The sequence below is a fragment of the Prionailurus bengalensis genome, chromosome B4 (genome assembly GCF_016509475.1).
Source record: "Prionailurus bengalensis isolate Pbe53 chromosome B4, Fcat_Pben_1.1_paternal_pri, whole genome shotgun sequence".
In the NCBI taxonomy this organism is placed as follows: domain Eukaryota; kingdom Metazoa; phylum Chordata; class Mammalia; order Carnivora; family Felidae; genus Prionailurus; species Prionailurus bengalensis.
Window position 1 is genome coordinate 17918785 of NC_057358.1, and position 12486 is coordinate 17931270.

Genomic DNA, 12486 nt, shown 5'->3' on the forward strand with positions numbered 1-12486 from the left:
TGTTTCTTTCATGAGTTTTATACGTTAAAAGACCACTTGTCTACAGGTATAAATCATTTTCATCATTATCAATTTCATTATCAATCATTATCATTCATCAATATCATTACTAATATCATTATCATAACAAGTTGATATTTTGATCTCCCATCTGCTTCAGTCTTATCTCTTAATTACTGCAAAACTTGAGCTAAGAAAGAAAGTACTACTTATTGGATTTTCCCCAGATTCCCAATAGCACCTGAATCCCCAGTCCTCTGGGTACTGGATGTTTGATATTGCCCAGGTCTCTGCTCTTTTCTCCAAATCCTGTGCTTTGGTTTATTAGTTCCCTGGGATTAAAGTAAAAGATTCGCTCTTCTCTTCCGTGTCAGAACCACCTGCAAATCATTCTTCACACTAATGCTAGAAAAGTATTTCTTACAGTGGAAATTGTATACCTTGGCATTTCTCTACCAGTTTTTGTATTTATTTCAAGCCCTAAATTGGACCCACTTAGCCCTTTATGATGTGGTAATTGTCTATTGTCTAGTTCCACATCTAGTGACTTTATCTTACGCATTCTTACTCTATCACGAGATGTTCTCTGTGCCAAACTCTCACAGTTTTGTGAAACAAAAAACAACAGGCCAGTATATTTTTCTGCCTTCACACAAATCTTCTCTTATCATCCAAAAAGACCTTGTACCTTTTTTTCATCTTGGCAGTAACTCATCATCCTTTAAAGCTAAGAACTTTTAACTTAAGCATTACTTTTCTGGAAGTCTTCCATTTGTCCATCTGTTCATTTAGTGTGTCATCCATTCATCCATCTTTCCACCTGTCTGTTAACTCATTCTACATTGTCTACCCACCATGTACTGTGGTCTGGGAATTGTGCTGTGAATGCAGGAGTAAAAGGGTGGTGTCGTTCTTCCCCCCATGGCGTCATAATCTTTATCATAAACATATCCCATGGAACCATAATGAAAGATTTACCCGAGTGCCTTATCCACTAGTCAGTAAGTTATTTTACAACCATGATGGCATATTTGGCTTTCAATGCATTGTACCTACATGTCCGTGGCACAGGGTGTTGTTGTTAATAAATGCTGATGGACTAACTTGCTGTGTAAATTCTATAAATGTCTTCTAAGTTCTGTAATGTCATACATTATTATCTTAGTTATGTAAATACATCCAGGTGACTACTTCTGGTTTAGTTCTCTCTTGCGACTTTGAATCTTGAATATCTGAAGACGTTTGAAACAGGGTGAGGAGATGTTGGATTAATTGTAGCAGGTGGAAGAACAAAGTTTCTTTACCTAGTGGCCTAGAAGGTTTAACCAGGCCTTGACTCTGGTTCCTAATGCTAGCATCTGAGACTCCCTTGGTTCCCAGTGATCCTAGCCCTGTCCTCGAGCCTTCCATTTATTCAGCAAGTTTTGAGTAGTTTTTCTGTAATTTCCATCTGTACCTTCATCTATTTATATCCAGCTATTTGTTATTGCCAAGACCTAGAACTCCAACTTACCTGCTTACATAAAGTTCAGCATATCGCCAAAGGCCACCAAACATTCTTCATAATATTGAATGTGAAACATCTGTAGAAAAGCTTATTGTGTGAAATCTTACATGAAAAACCTGCTAAATGATGCCTGTATGTTATCTCTTATCAAGGTAATTTGCCAGTGGACCTCCCAACTCCACCTGAAATGTCAGCTCCGGTCACATTACCTCCACACAACTGTACAGACAGTGAATTTGTTTGCAGGTCCAGTGGTCACTGTGTTGAAAAAATCCAGAACTGTGATTTTAGATATGACTGTCCTGACCAATCAGATGAAGCATTCTGTGGTAGGTGAATTCCTATTTTGTGTTAAATATAGCCACAAAACAGACAGTACTAGTATAATCTCTAAGTAGCATGGCCTAGTGTCCTAGTTACAAATTTTCAACCTGGCTTAGAGCAGGTTTTAATATAAAAGCTATTCATATAGGAAATTATAGTAGAAGAATCAGCATGCATTCTTCTGTGCTGCTCAACAAGAGGTAAGTGTTTTTAAATTGAATTTTTTGGATTCAAAACACTTGTTTTTTTAAATTTTTTAACATTTATTGATTTTTAAGAGACAGAGAAAGATAGAGCACAAGTAGGGGAGGAGCAGAGAGAGAGGGAGACACAGAATCCGAAGCAGGCCCCAGGCTCCGAGCTGCCAGCACAGAGCCCAACGTGGGGTTCAAACTCACAAACCACGAGATCATGAGCTGACTTGAAGTCGGACGCTCAACCAACTGAGCCACCCAGGCGCCCCAAGATTAGAAACACTTGTTTCATGGACTGTACTCGACTCCAAGACTACAGTCTACTAGTTCTTTTCTATCCATCCCTGTTTGTTTCTCTTCTACTCCTCACACTCGTGAAATGGGAATGTTTAAGGTGGAAGTATTATAAAACCCTCATATTAGATGAATTTGTCCAAGTTTCCCATTGCCAAAATATAAAATGAATACTATGTTAAATATGTAGAATTCATACGAACCAATACAAATGAACGCTTCAGTACCTGTGTCCCATTGAAAGATGGTTTTCATTTATTGGCATCTGCCAATCCAGGGCATTTAAGGCAAATTTGTAATTTAAGAGTGAACTTCTCAGGCAAAAACACAATCTTAGAGAATAAAAATTAATCTGTGTCTGAGTGGACAAAACACAAGATAGAGCAGAAGGAGTGAACACTTTCCCATTATTCCCGTTCCCTACTGTATATTGGATAGTATATGAATTTACTGTACTATTTCTCAAGTGTCTTGATGATATTAAGGGTTCGGACCATGCAGAAAATACAGAGTATAGCTGAAACTGTAATTTGTCTTCTGTCAGCATTGTCAAGAAATTCTAAAACTTACAAAGTCAATTAAGGTTCATATTTGATTTAAGAAGAGAACTGCTTTTTAATGTACAAATATACAGTAAATTAATCTAGACCCCAAAAGTCATAAAATCAAAGCTAACTCACTGCGTGGATAAGAGGTTCTTAACCCTTAACTCAAGTTGGCGAGGAATATAGGCTACGCATTGCAGATGGAAGATAGAGTAATGGAAGATTGTGTAGTATTCAGACTTCCTCATGGGGAGACAACATCCTCTCAGGATGGTACCTAAGTTGTGGCGTTTCTACAAGTTTACACAAAATCTAGTTAATTAATGAATGTCTTTAGCGAATACTGACTTTCTTCTTAGTTCAACTTTGTAATTTTAGTAATGTAATTTATGATGGGGTGGGAAGATTTGAGAAAGTTCTTCAAATGTCCTGACTGAAGGGCTCCTATTAAATTATTATTTTAAAAGCATGGTGTTATTTATTTATTTAAAAAATTTTTTTAATGTCTATTTATTTTTGAGACAGAGAGAGACAGAGCACGAGCAGGGGAGGGGCAGAGAGAGAGGGAGACACAGGCTCCGAGGCAGGCTCCAGGCTCCCAGCCATCAGCACAGAGCCTGACACGGGGCTCAAACTCATCAACCATGAGATCATGACCTGAGCTGAAGTCAGACGCTCAACTGACTGAGCCACCCAGGCGCCCCTTATTTATTTATTTTAAATACCCATGAACTGAATTATTAAATACTGAACAAATTATATGCTCTTGCCTCCGCCATCTTTCTGTAAGATGAACTACAACTAAAAACTTGCCGGTTATGGTCTTACATTTTCCAATTTTTTTTTTATTGTGTATAAAAAACACAGCATGAGACCTACCCTCTTAACAAAATTTCAAGTGTACAATGCATTATTGTTGACTCTGGGTACAGTGTCTTGCAGCAAGTCTTTGAGCTCATTTGTCTTGCTTGACTGAAACTTTATGCCTTCTAATTAAAAAAAAACAACAGTGATTCTTTTCTTTTTTAATGATATGAAAAACAAAATTCTGGGGCGTCTGGGTGGCTCGGTCGGTTAAGCGTCCGACTTCGGCTCAGGTCATGATCTCACGGTCTGTGAGTTCGAGCCCCGCGTCGGGCTTTGTGCTGACAGCTCAGAGCCTGGAGCCTGTTTCGGATTCTGTGTCTCCCTTTCTCTGCCCCTCCCCCGTTCATGCTCTGTCTCTCTCTGTCTCAAAAATAAATAAACGTTAAAAAAAATTTTTGAAGAAAAACAAAATTCTACTGAATTTTAAATCTCTTCGTAAGATAAATGTAATTATATGATCAATATTAACGTCAGAGATTAAATAACACACCTGAATGTCATGATTAAAAATCACTTTTTATTTTTGATGGAGTGTTTCCTTCTCAAACTTTACACTAAATCATGAACTCAGTGATGGTAATGATTTGCTAACACTGCTAATTCCATTTAAAAGCTGATGTGTCCACTACATCTTCTATGGCATACACAAGAACAGTGGATAATTTAAGACAGACCAAAAGGCACATGAACATGTTCAGAGAGAAAGAGGAAGAAAACATTTCACACACAACCTATGTATTTCAAAAATCAGTGGACTTGTAATTTCATGTGATATTAGAACATAGTCATTACAAGAATATTGAAAACTTTCAAGGAAAGAGGTCCAATATAGAAGTTATTGTAAATATTACTGCTTGGAACTTGAGTAGTTTGGAATTTGGACTAATTCCTTCAGAGACCGAAGTCAAGTTTAGCTCTATAATAATACTGTGGTTACAGAACAGACTTACCAGAACTTGGGTCGTGTAAGCAATGTAGGTATTATGTGAGAAGAAACTGCCAATGCTTAGATTGCTGCTTTAGGACCTAATGAAATCTCACCTCCTTATCAGAGAAAATTCTTTAGTTTTTGCATTTATTCCCATGTTGTAGCTACTATAGATATTTGAATATAGTACACGTAGATTTCTTTAAAACTCTGCTGTTAACTATACAAATCATTTGCCTAATTATTTTAATGATGCTTAAATGATAATAATAATAATAATAATAATAATAATAAAGAAACCCAACAGTAAGAAAGTGCTTGATACAGGTAGAAATTGCCATTTATTGACACATTTATTGTGATTAGCTCATCTTGTCTTTGTTCTCTTCTCTTCAAGCCATGAAAGTTTGCAGCTTTGAAAAAGGAAGCCTATGTGAATGGTACCAGCCGATCCCAGAAAATCTAATTCGAGATTCAAACACATTCAGGTGGGGACTTGGCAATGGAACCAGTATTCATCATGGGGAAGAGAATCACAGGCCATCGGTGGATCATACAATGTAAGTGACTACATATTTTGAACATGTATCTTAAGAACTGTGTGTTAAGCAGTTCCCAATTTCCTGACATACTGCTTTACCGAAAGCTAATGCAATTATAAAGATGAATGTTTAAGTTACAGAGTAAGTGGGCTAAGTGCACTCTTTCATATAAAATTGAAAATAAAACCAATTATTTAGTTAAAAAAGCTATAAATACTCTTGTAAAAGTCATAGAAACTTGAGAAAAGTATAAGAAAAATAATTTGTAGTTGAAAAGCACTGTTAATATATTGTTCAAAATGATCTGGGGCATCTGGCTGGCCCAGTGGGTAGAGCATGTGACTCTTGATCTCAGGGTTGTGAGTTCAAGCCCCATGTTAGACATGGAGCCTATTTAAAAATTTTTTTTTTAATTAAAAAGAATAAAATTATCTACTCTTTCCTTTCTCCCCTTCCCCCCACCCCGTGCCCCAAATCTGTTTTCCCTATTTCCTCCTTTTCTAGCTCATCTTTCTCCTTAACCCTTTCCTCCTCTTCCAGTCTTTGATCTTCATTTATTTTGGTCTTTTGTTTCCAAGGCTTCATAGCTCATACCTTACCCTGTTTTGGAGTCCACAGATACGTTGAGTGCTGACTTCCTTAAGATCCCATCCTTCATTCTTTCCTTTTAGTGATTTCATAGAAGGACTACCGAAGACAACAAAGGGATCCCCATTTGTATTACCAAGAATGTTTTCAAAACCCTTGTACCTTCACACCTCTTTGCGGTTAAAGTTTCATGAGCCCCACTTCTGTGGCTTCTGTTTCAAAGAAAACTAATGGTGTGTCCACTGCCAGTCCATCGTTGCCTTGCCCAATGTGACCTGGTACTCAGGGAGAGCTACAATATCTTCTGGGCTGACTTTTGCACTCTGATTTTCTGAGTTCTCTTTTGTGGTTTTGTTTTGTTAAAATGGTTCCAGTTTTACTATCATTCGATTTCAGGATTAGCAGCCATGTTGCCCAAAGTATATATATAGTAGCAGATATGAATACCAAGTGTTTTGATCATGTTTGACAGTTGGCGATTAATTTTGGAAATTTCAGTATACAAATTTTCCTTGGGCTGCTTCTAATAAAAAAGCAAAGGATAATTTCAGAAAGTTTCTCTGGCACCTGCAAATAAACCACACTGAGTCAATCATCTGTATTTCCATAAAGAAAAAGGCAGACTAGAATCTCACTTGTATGTGGGAAAGGTATACATAGAAATGTGGTAGCTTATTATAAACACAGAAATATAATTTGCTTCTAACTTGTTTGTCTCTCCCCTCCCTGCAACCCCCAATAGACTGCACATTCTCTGAGGTGTCGCAGGGTCTGTGACTTCCCTTTTTATTGCATTATTTCTAAGTGACTGATATATAAAAAGTCTCCATAATTATTTGTTGAATGAATTAGTTGATAATAAGAACTTATATTATTTATGCTTTATAATTATATGCTGCAAAGCAAAAAATTAAATATATTTTAAAGGAGAATATTTAATAATCAGATAATGTCTAATAGATGTGATCCACATGACAATGAATCAGGAGAAGGGAGCAGTCCCTAAGCTTGTATCTCCCCTAGACTTCTCCTCTCTTCTCCAGGCTCTTTCTGCAGCCAGGGAAGGTTTGACATTTTTTCACTTTGTCGTAAGAAATAGTTTTTATGCATCAAATATCCAGCCTGCTCACTGGCCTATAGTAAATCTCCAAACTCTATTTTCCAAATTTTATTTTTTACATTTAAAGGAAAGCTTTTCTAATTTAGAAAATGCTTTTCTCTCTCAGATGTGTGGCTCCAGAAATTTAAAGCCAGGTGTTTTTTTTTTATTAATTTTTTTTTTCAACGTTTATTTATTTTTGGGACAGAGAGAGACAGAGCATGAACGGGGGAGGGGCAGAGAGAGAGGGAGACACAGAATCGGAAACAGGCTCCAGGCTCTGAGCCATCAGCCCAGAGCCTGACGCGGGGCTCGAACTCCCGACCGGGAGATCGTGACCTGGCTGAAGTCGGACGCTTAACCGACGGCGCCACCCAGGCGCCCCAAAGCCAGGTTTTTAAGACCATTGTGTTAGAAATAGTTTTCAAGACCAATTTTGAAAATCAAAAAGCTCTGCACCAGTTCTTTCTCCGTCTTCACATCCTGTGATCCCAGTTTTCCTTGTGGCAAAGATTGATTCAGGCTCAGGTTGGTGAAGATCATTCATAAACAAGTGCAAAAGAAAAAGAGCACGTTATTATATTTCACAATATTCTCTCACTTCACATATTAATGAAGCAATAAAAAGTCTAGAAAGTTATGGTGGTGTTGGATTATGTAGGGAAGTTTTCATTGTGTAGTCAGATCTTAATGTGTGTGTTTCACGCATAAACGGATGTTCCAAGTGACATTCTGCTTTTTTGCCTTCACACTTTAATGAACCAGTAAGCTTTGTATCTCAATATCTGAAGTGAACTTTGCGGTCTAACAAAAAGTGTCGGTGGGGGGTTTACCTCTTTATTTTTCACCTTGGGGAGGGTTAACACCATTCCATACAATTGGTTTATTCAACACTTTGACATGACTTAGAAAAAGACACCTCTTCTTCTCGGGCTGGGGATATGTAGTCATGGCCTTGGCACAGGACTTGATGAGTGGATTCTTTCTTCACCTTGCTCAGCAGGGCCCAAATAAAGGCACCAAGCATGATTTTTTCATAGGATTGAAATCAAAGCATATAGGAATAATACTATTCTCAGCTATACTCTGGTGACTTAATAAAGTAAAATTCATTCATTGTAAATATCATCAATTGCAATTTGCATGTTTTTTGAGATTGGGTATGGGTAAAATTTCCATTTCCTTTAACTTATACAGTAACGGAACATTTAGTTGAAAAGTTATTTTCTTAGTATTTTGAAAAAAGAAACATAGTAAAAAAAGAAAAGAAAAGCAGAAGAAAAGTGAGTATATATCCATTCCTGTTCCAGGAACTACTAGGGAACTTAGCAAAAACATTAGTCCTACTCAGCTGAGAATTTTTTTAATTGTTATTTGCTTAACATTGGATTAAGATATTTGATCACTTAGCAGCTGAGCTTTGTAGCTAATTGAGATTTAAATATGTTTAGGATATTGTACATTTGGAATTGTTGTGTAATGATTTCTCCCCATTTGTAGTTTTATATGATCTCTGACTTCTGGACTCTTACCTCTAGAATCAGTTTAATTGGCCTAGTCTTTTAGCCCGGCCATTTTACCATAAGATATAAATTGGTTCGTAGCTAAGTACCATAAATTTATAATTGTTTTTATGTCCTGGAAAAAGCCTTTGATTCAACTTATTGATTTTTACTACTAGAAGGCAAGGAGAGCAAAGTTTTGAGTTCGTGGCCCTCATACCTATTTATTTGACTAAATGCCCATCTGTTGGTTGAATGAGGTTTAATATTAAGATTTATCAGGAACATAGAATCATCCCTTCAGGCATAATTAAGTTCTCCACGCTTCACTGTTGATATGGAACGATGTCTAGGGGAATATGGGTGCCTATTCTACATTGGTGATTTCTAACTGTGCTCATAGATGCCTTAGGGAAGTTTCTCAAAATGGTGATCAGGGAACACTGTCAGTTATATATATATATATATATATATATATATATATATATATATATAAATGTTTTAAATTTTTATTTAAATTTTAAAACTTTTAATTTATTTATAAATTATAAATAATATTTAAATTTAAAAAATTTATTTATACTATATTTTATTTAAATTTAAAAATTTAAAAATATTATATATATTTAATTACCAATTTTTTAAACATTTATTCATTTTTGAGAGACAGACAGAGCGCAAGCGGGAGTGGGGCAGAGACAGAGGGAGACATAGAATCTGAAGCAGGCTCCAGGCTCTGAGCTGTAAGCACAGCTGAAAGACAGGATGGCTTTCTCACTTTGCTTTTCCAGTTTGTTCAGAGCAGATTCATTTTTCTCTAAATCTAGTGACTGATTAAAAATATAGTATAAAATGTTTCAGGAGAAAGAAAAACATTGTTCTAAGGTAATTGCATTTAAAAATAAGATTTTTGTCTCTGCAAAATAGCTATTATAATTGAAAAATAGTGTGCAAGACACTTTTTCCCCCAGTCTAGAAGACATAATTTCAAGGCCCCCTCTATATTGCCTCATTCATTGTCTAATACCCAACATTTTTTTCTCAGGCCTTTTTGCCTATATGGAAAAGACAGATACTTTAAAACATACTAGATTTTAGAGTTTGCTTACAGATTGTTGAGAAACTATTTGAATACGAACTATCTCATTAAAAATGCAGATTATGTATAGAACACGGTTTCTTCAGTGTTTTCTTTGTCAAGTAGAAGTACTTTCTCTTAGATTTTTCCTTTTACTTCACAACACTTGTCATTGTCTTTCAGGTGGAAATGAGTTATAGTCCTCACTGTTGCAAATGTACCTACATTCCTGTATATATTATGCATTTGTGCAGAGTTAACCTCATTATAAACTAAAAGCCACATAAATAATGCAAACTGTCCCTGTGACATAACTGTGCATATCATAATGTATCTAAGTGCTGGATGTAAATGTGAATAAAAGCTTCAGTGAGACTGAATATTTCAGTGAGACTGAAAATATTTTAATGTTTTCTGCTCTGCAACAATAACAATTTTCAAAGCCTTAATCTCTTAGACATTAAATACCAGAATTACTGCTTTCTTAGAGCCTTCTCTGGTAAGAAGATAAGCTAGTATTTTATAGGCCAATTTAGATGCTTTAACACTCTCTCAACATAATTTCTAAAAGATCCAGTTTTATAAATCTAGAATAATGGTTAAATACAAGGCTTTAGGAACAGTTTTGCCGAAATAAAAATAAAAGTGCAGTCAAAATCTAAATTAACTGTAATTATTTTCTTTTAACTGTTGTAATCCTTGTGGGAAACAGCATTTCTGGCAGTGTGACCACAGGACTTGAGTATGAAGCAAACCTAAAGCACAAGCAAAATTGCTTTTATTTATTTATTTATTTATTTAAAAAAAATTTTTTTTTCAACGTTTATTTATTTTTGGGGGGACAGAGAGAGACAGAGCATGAATGGGGGAGGGGCAGAGAGAGAGGGAGACACAGAATCAGAAACAGGCTCCAGGCTCTGAGCCATCAGCCCAGAGCCCGACGCGGGGCTTGAACTCACAGACCGCGAGATGGTGACCTGGCTGAAGTCGGACGCTTAACCGACTGCGCCACCCAGGCGCCCCTAAAATTGCTTTTATTTATATTGTACTTGAGTTAAGCAACTATTCTTATATTTGCATACATATTAATAGTTTGTGTTAATTAAGGGAATTAAATCATTTTAAGTGTAATTTTATTCCGTGTATTTTAGCTTGATAAGTAATTTTTAAAAGTTGACTACAGTGCCTTAAAAACATGGAATTTAAGAAAAAATCTATGCTGAAAATAATACCTGTAAACCAAACCTAAAATAACATATATAATGGTTAGGTAGTATATTTGCTATACAAGGTAAAGTTTTAAGAATATATTCATCATACAGTGTATGATGTTGTTACCAAAAATCACTGTTTAATAATAAAATAATTTTATATCATGGTTATAAATGCATTCAGAAATTAAAAATGCTGTTTAATTGTGTAATTTTTTAAATATATGTTTTGGGGCGCCTGGGTGGCTCAGTCAGTTGAGCGTCCCACTTCGGCTCAGGTCGTGATCTTGCAGTTGACGAGTTCGAGCCCCATGTCAGGCTCTGTGCTGGCAGCTCAGAGCCTGGAGCCTGTTTCGGATTCTGTGTCTCCCTCTCTCTCTGTCCACCCCTGCTCACGCTCTGTCTCTGTCTCAAAAATAACTAAACATTAAAAAAAAAATAAATGTTTTGACTACATTAAAATGTAATGAATATACTTTTATTCTATCTCCTACACAGAATTATTATTGTTATACATAATCTAGAAGAAACACCAGAGAACTTTATGGCCTGAAAGATGCAGGGGTAGCTCTGGTTAGGGCACACAATTTGTTATATTAGGCATGTATTTCCTGAGAATAGAAAACTTAATCACACAGGGAACCGACATACACATGAATAGATGTGTAATGTGTAATGGGAAGGGTTACTTGCTTGACAGAGAGGTCCACTGGGAGGCTCAGAAAAGATCTTATCAAGTCCTCAAGTCTATCTTGGTTGTACATATGTCTTTAATTTTTTTTTTCATGTTTATTTATTTTTGAGAGAGAGAGAGACAGAGTGCAAGTGGGGAAAGGGCAGAGAGAGAGGGAGACACAGAATCCAAAGCAGGCTCCAGGCTATGAGCTGTCGGCACAGAGCCCAACGGGGGGCTCAAACTCACCAACTGCGAGAGCATGACCTGCGCCAAAGTCGGTTGCTTAACCGTGAGTCGCCCAGGTGCCCCTGGTTGGGTATGTGTCTTTAATAATACCTGAGGGGAATCTCTATTTTTGGATGTTATTGGATAGTACAAATAAACTAAGATATTACTCTGGGTAAAGACCACGTACTGACTCCCTTAGGAATTTCTTAATTTTTTTTTTATTTCTACAAGAATTTTTTCCTTTTACCACAAAATAAGAAATTCATTTTTATTGTAGGAAAATGTTTAAATATAGGCAGGAAAGATAAACCACATCCATGATAATTAAACCATCCTGATAAAAGCATTGTGTGTGTATATGCATTTTTAATAAAAATGACCATATTGTCTTCTAATCTGCTTTTAATTTTATATACAATCTGTAAACAACTATTCACCAATACTTTTAATGAGCCAGTAGTATTCCATTAAATGAATGTACCATCATTCACTAATTCATTTCCTCACTATTTGATTTATGAGTTGCTTTTGATTATGCATAGATTTAGTCTTTCCTGAACAGTATACAGGTTTTGTATACATTGCAGATTATGTCCTAAGAATTAAAAAAAAACAGGGTAGAATTTTTATATATTTTTGAAACATTTGATTTATAATTTAATATTTAATGTTTATTTATTTTTGAGACGAGAGAGGGACACAATTCATTCCCAAAGAATTTTGTCAAATGCTTTATTCATGTATTATGAAGATCATAGGATTTTTATCGTTCATCATATTAATGTGTATATCACATTTGTTGACTATGTTGGGCCTTCTTCGCATCCCAGGGATAAATCCCACTTAATCACAGTATATAATCCTTTTAATGTGCTGCTAACTTGATTTGTTAGTATTTTTTTG

At 35.9% G+C, this 12486-nt stretch overlaps 1 protein-coding gene across 1 annotated transcript in view; it reads left to right on the forward strand.

The window, feature by feature from the left end:
- The window catches only part of MALRD1 (MAM and LDL receptor class A domain containing 1), a 792972-nt gene that overhangs the window by 263878 nt on the left and 516608 nt on the right, over positions 1 to 12486 (forward strand). Inside the window, exons 21-22 of the mRNA XM_043564232.1 lie at positions 1660 to 1836; positions 5057 to 5219. Coding sequence (XP_043420167.1) covers positions 1660 to 1836; positions 5057 to 5219 — 340 coding nt within the window. The remainder of the gene's footprint in view (positions 1 to 1659; positions 1837 to 5056; positions 5220 to 12486) is intronic.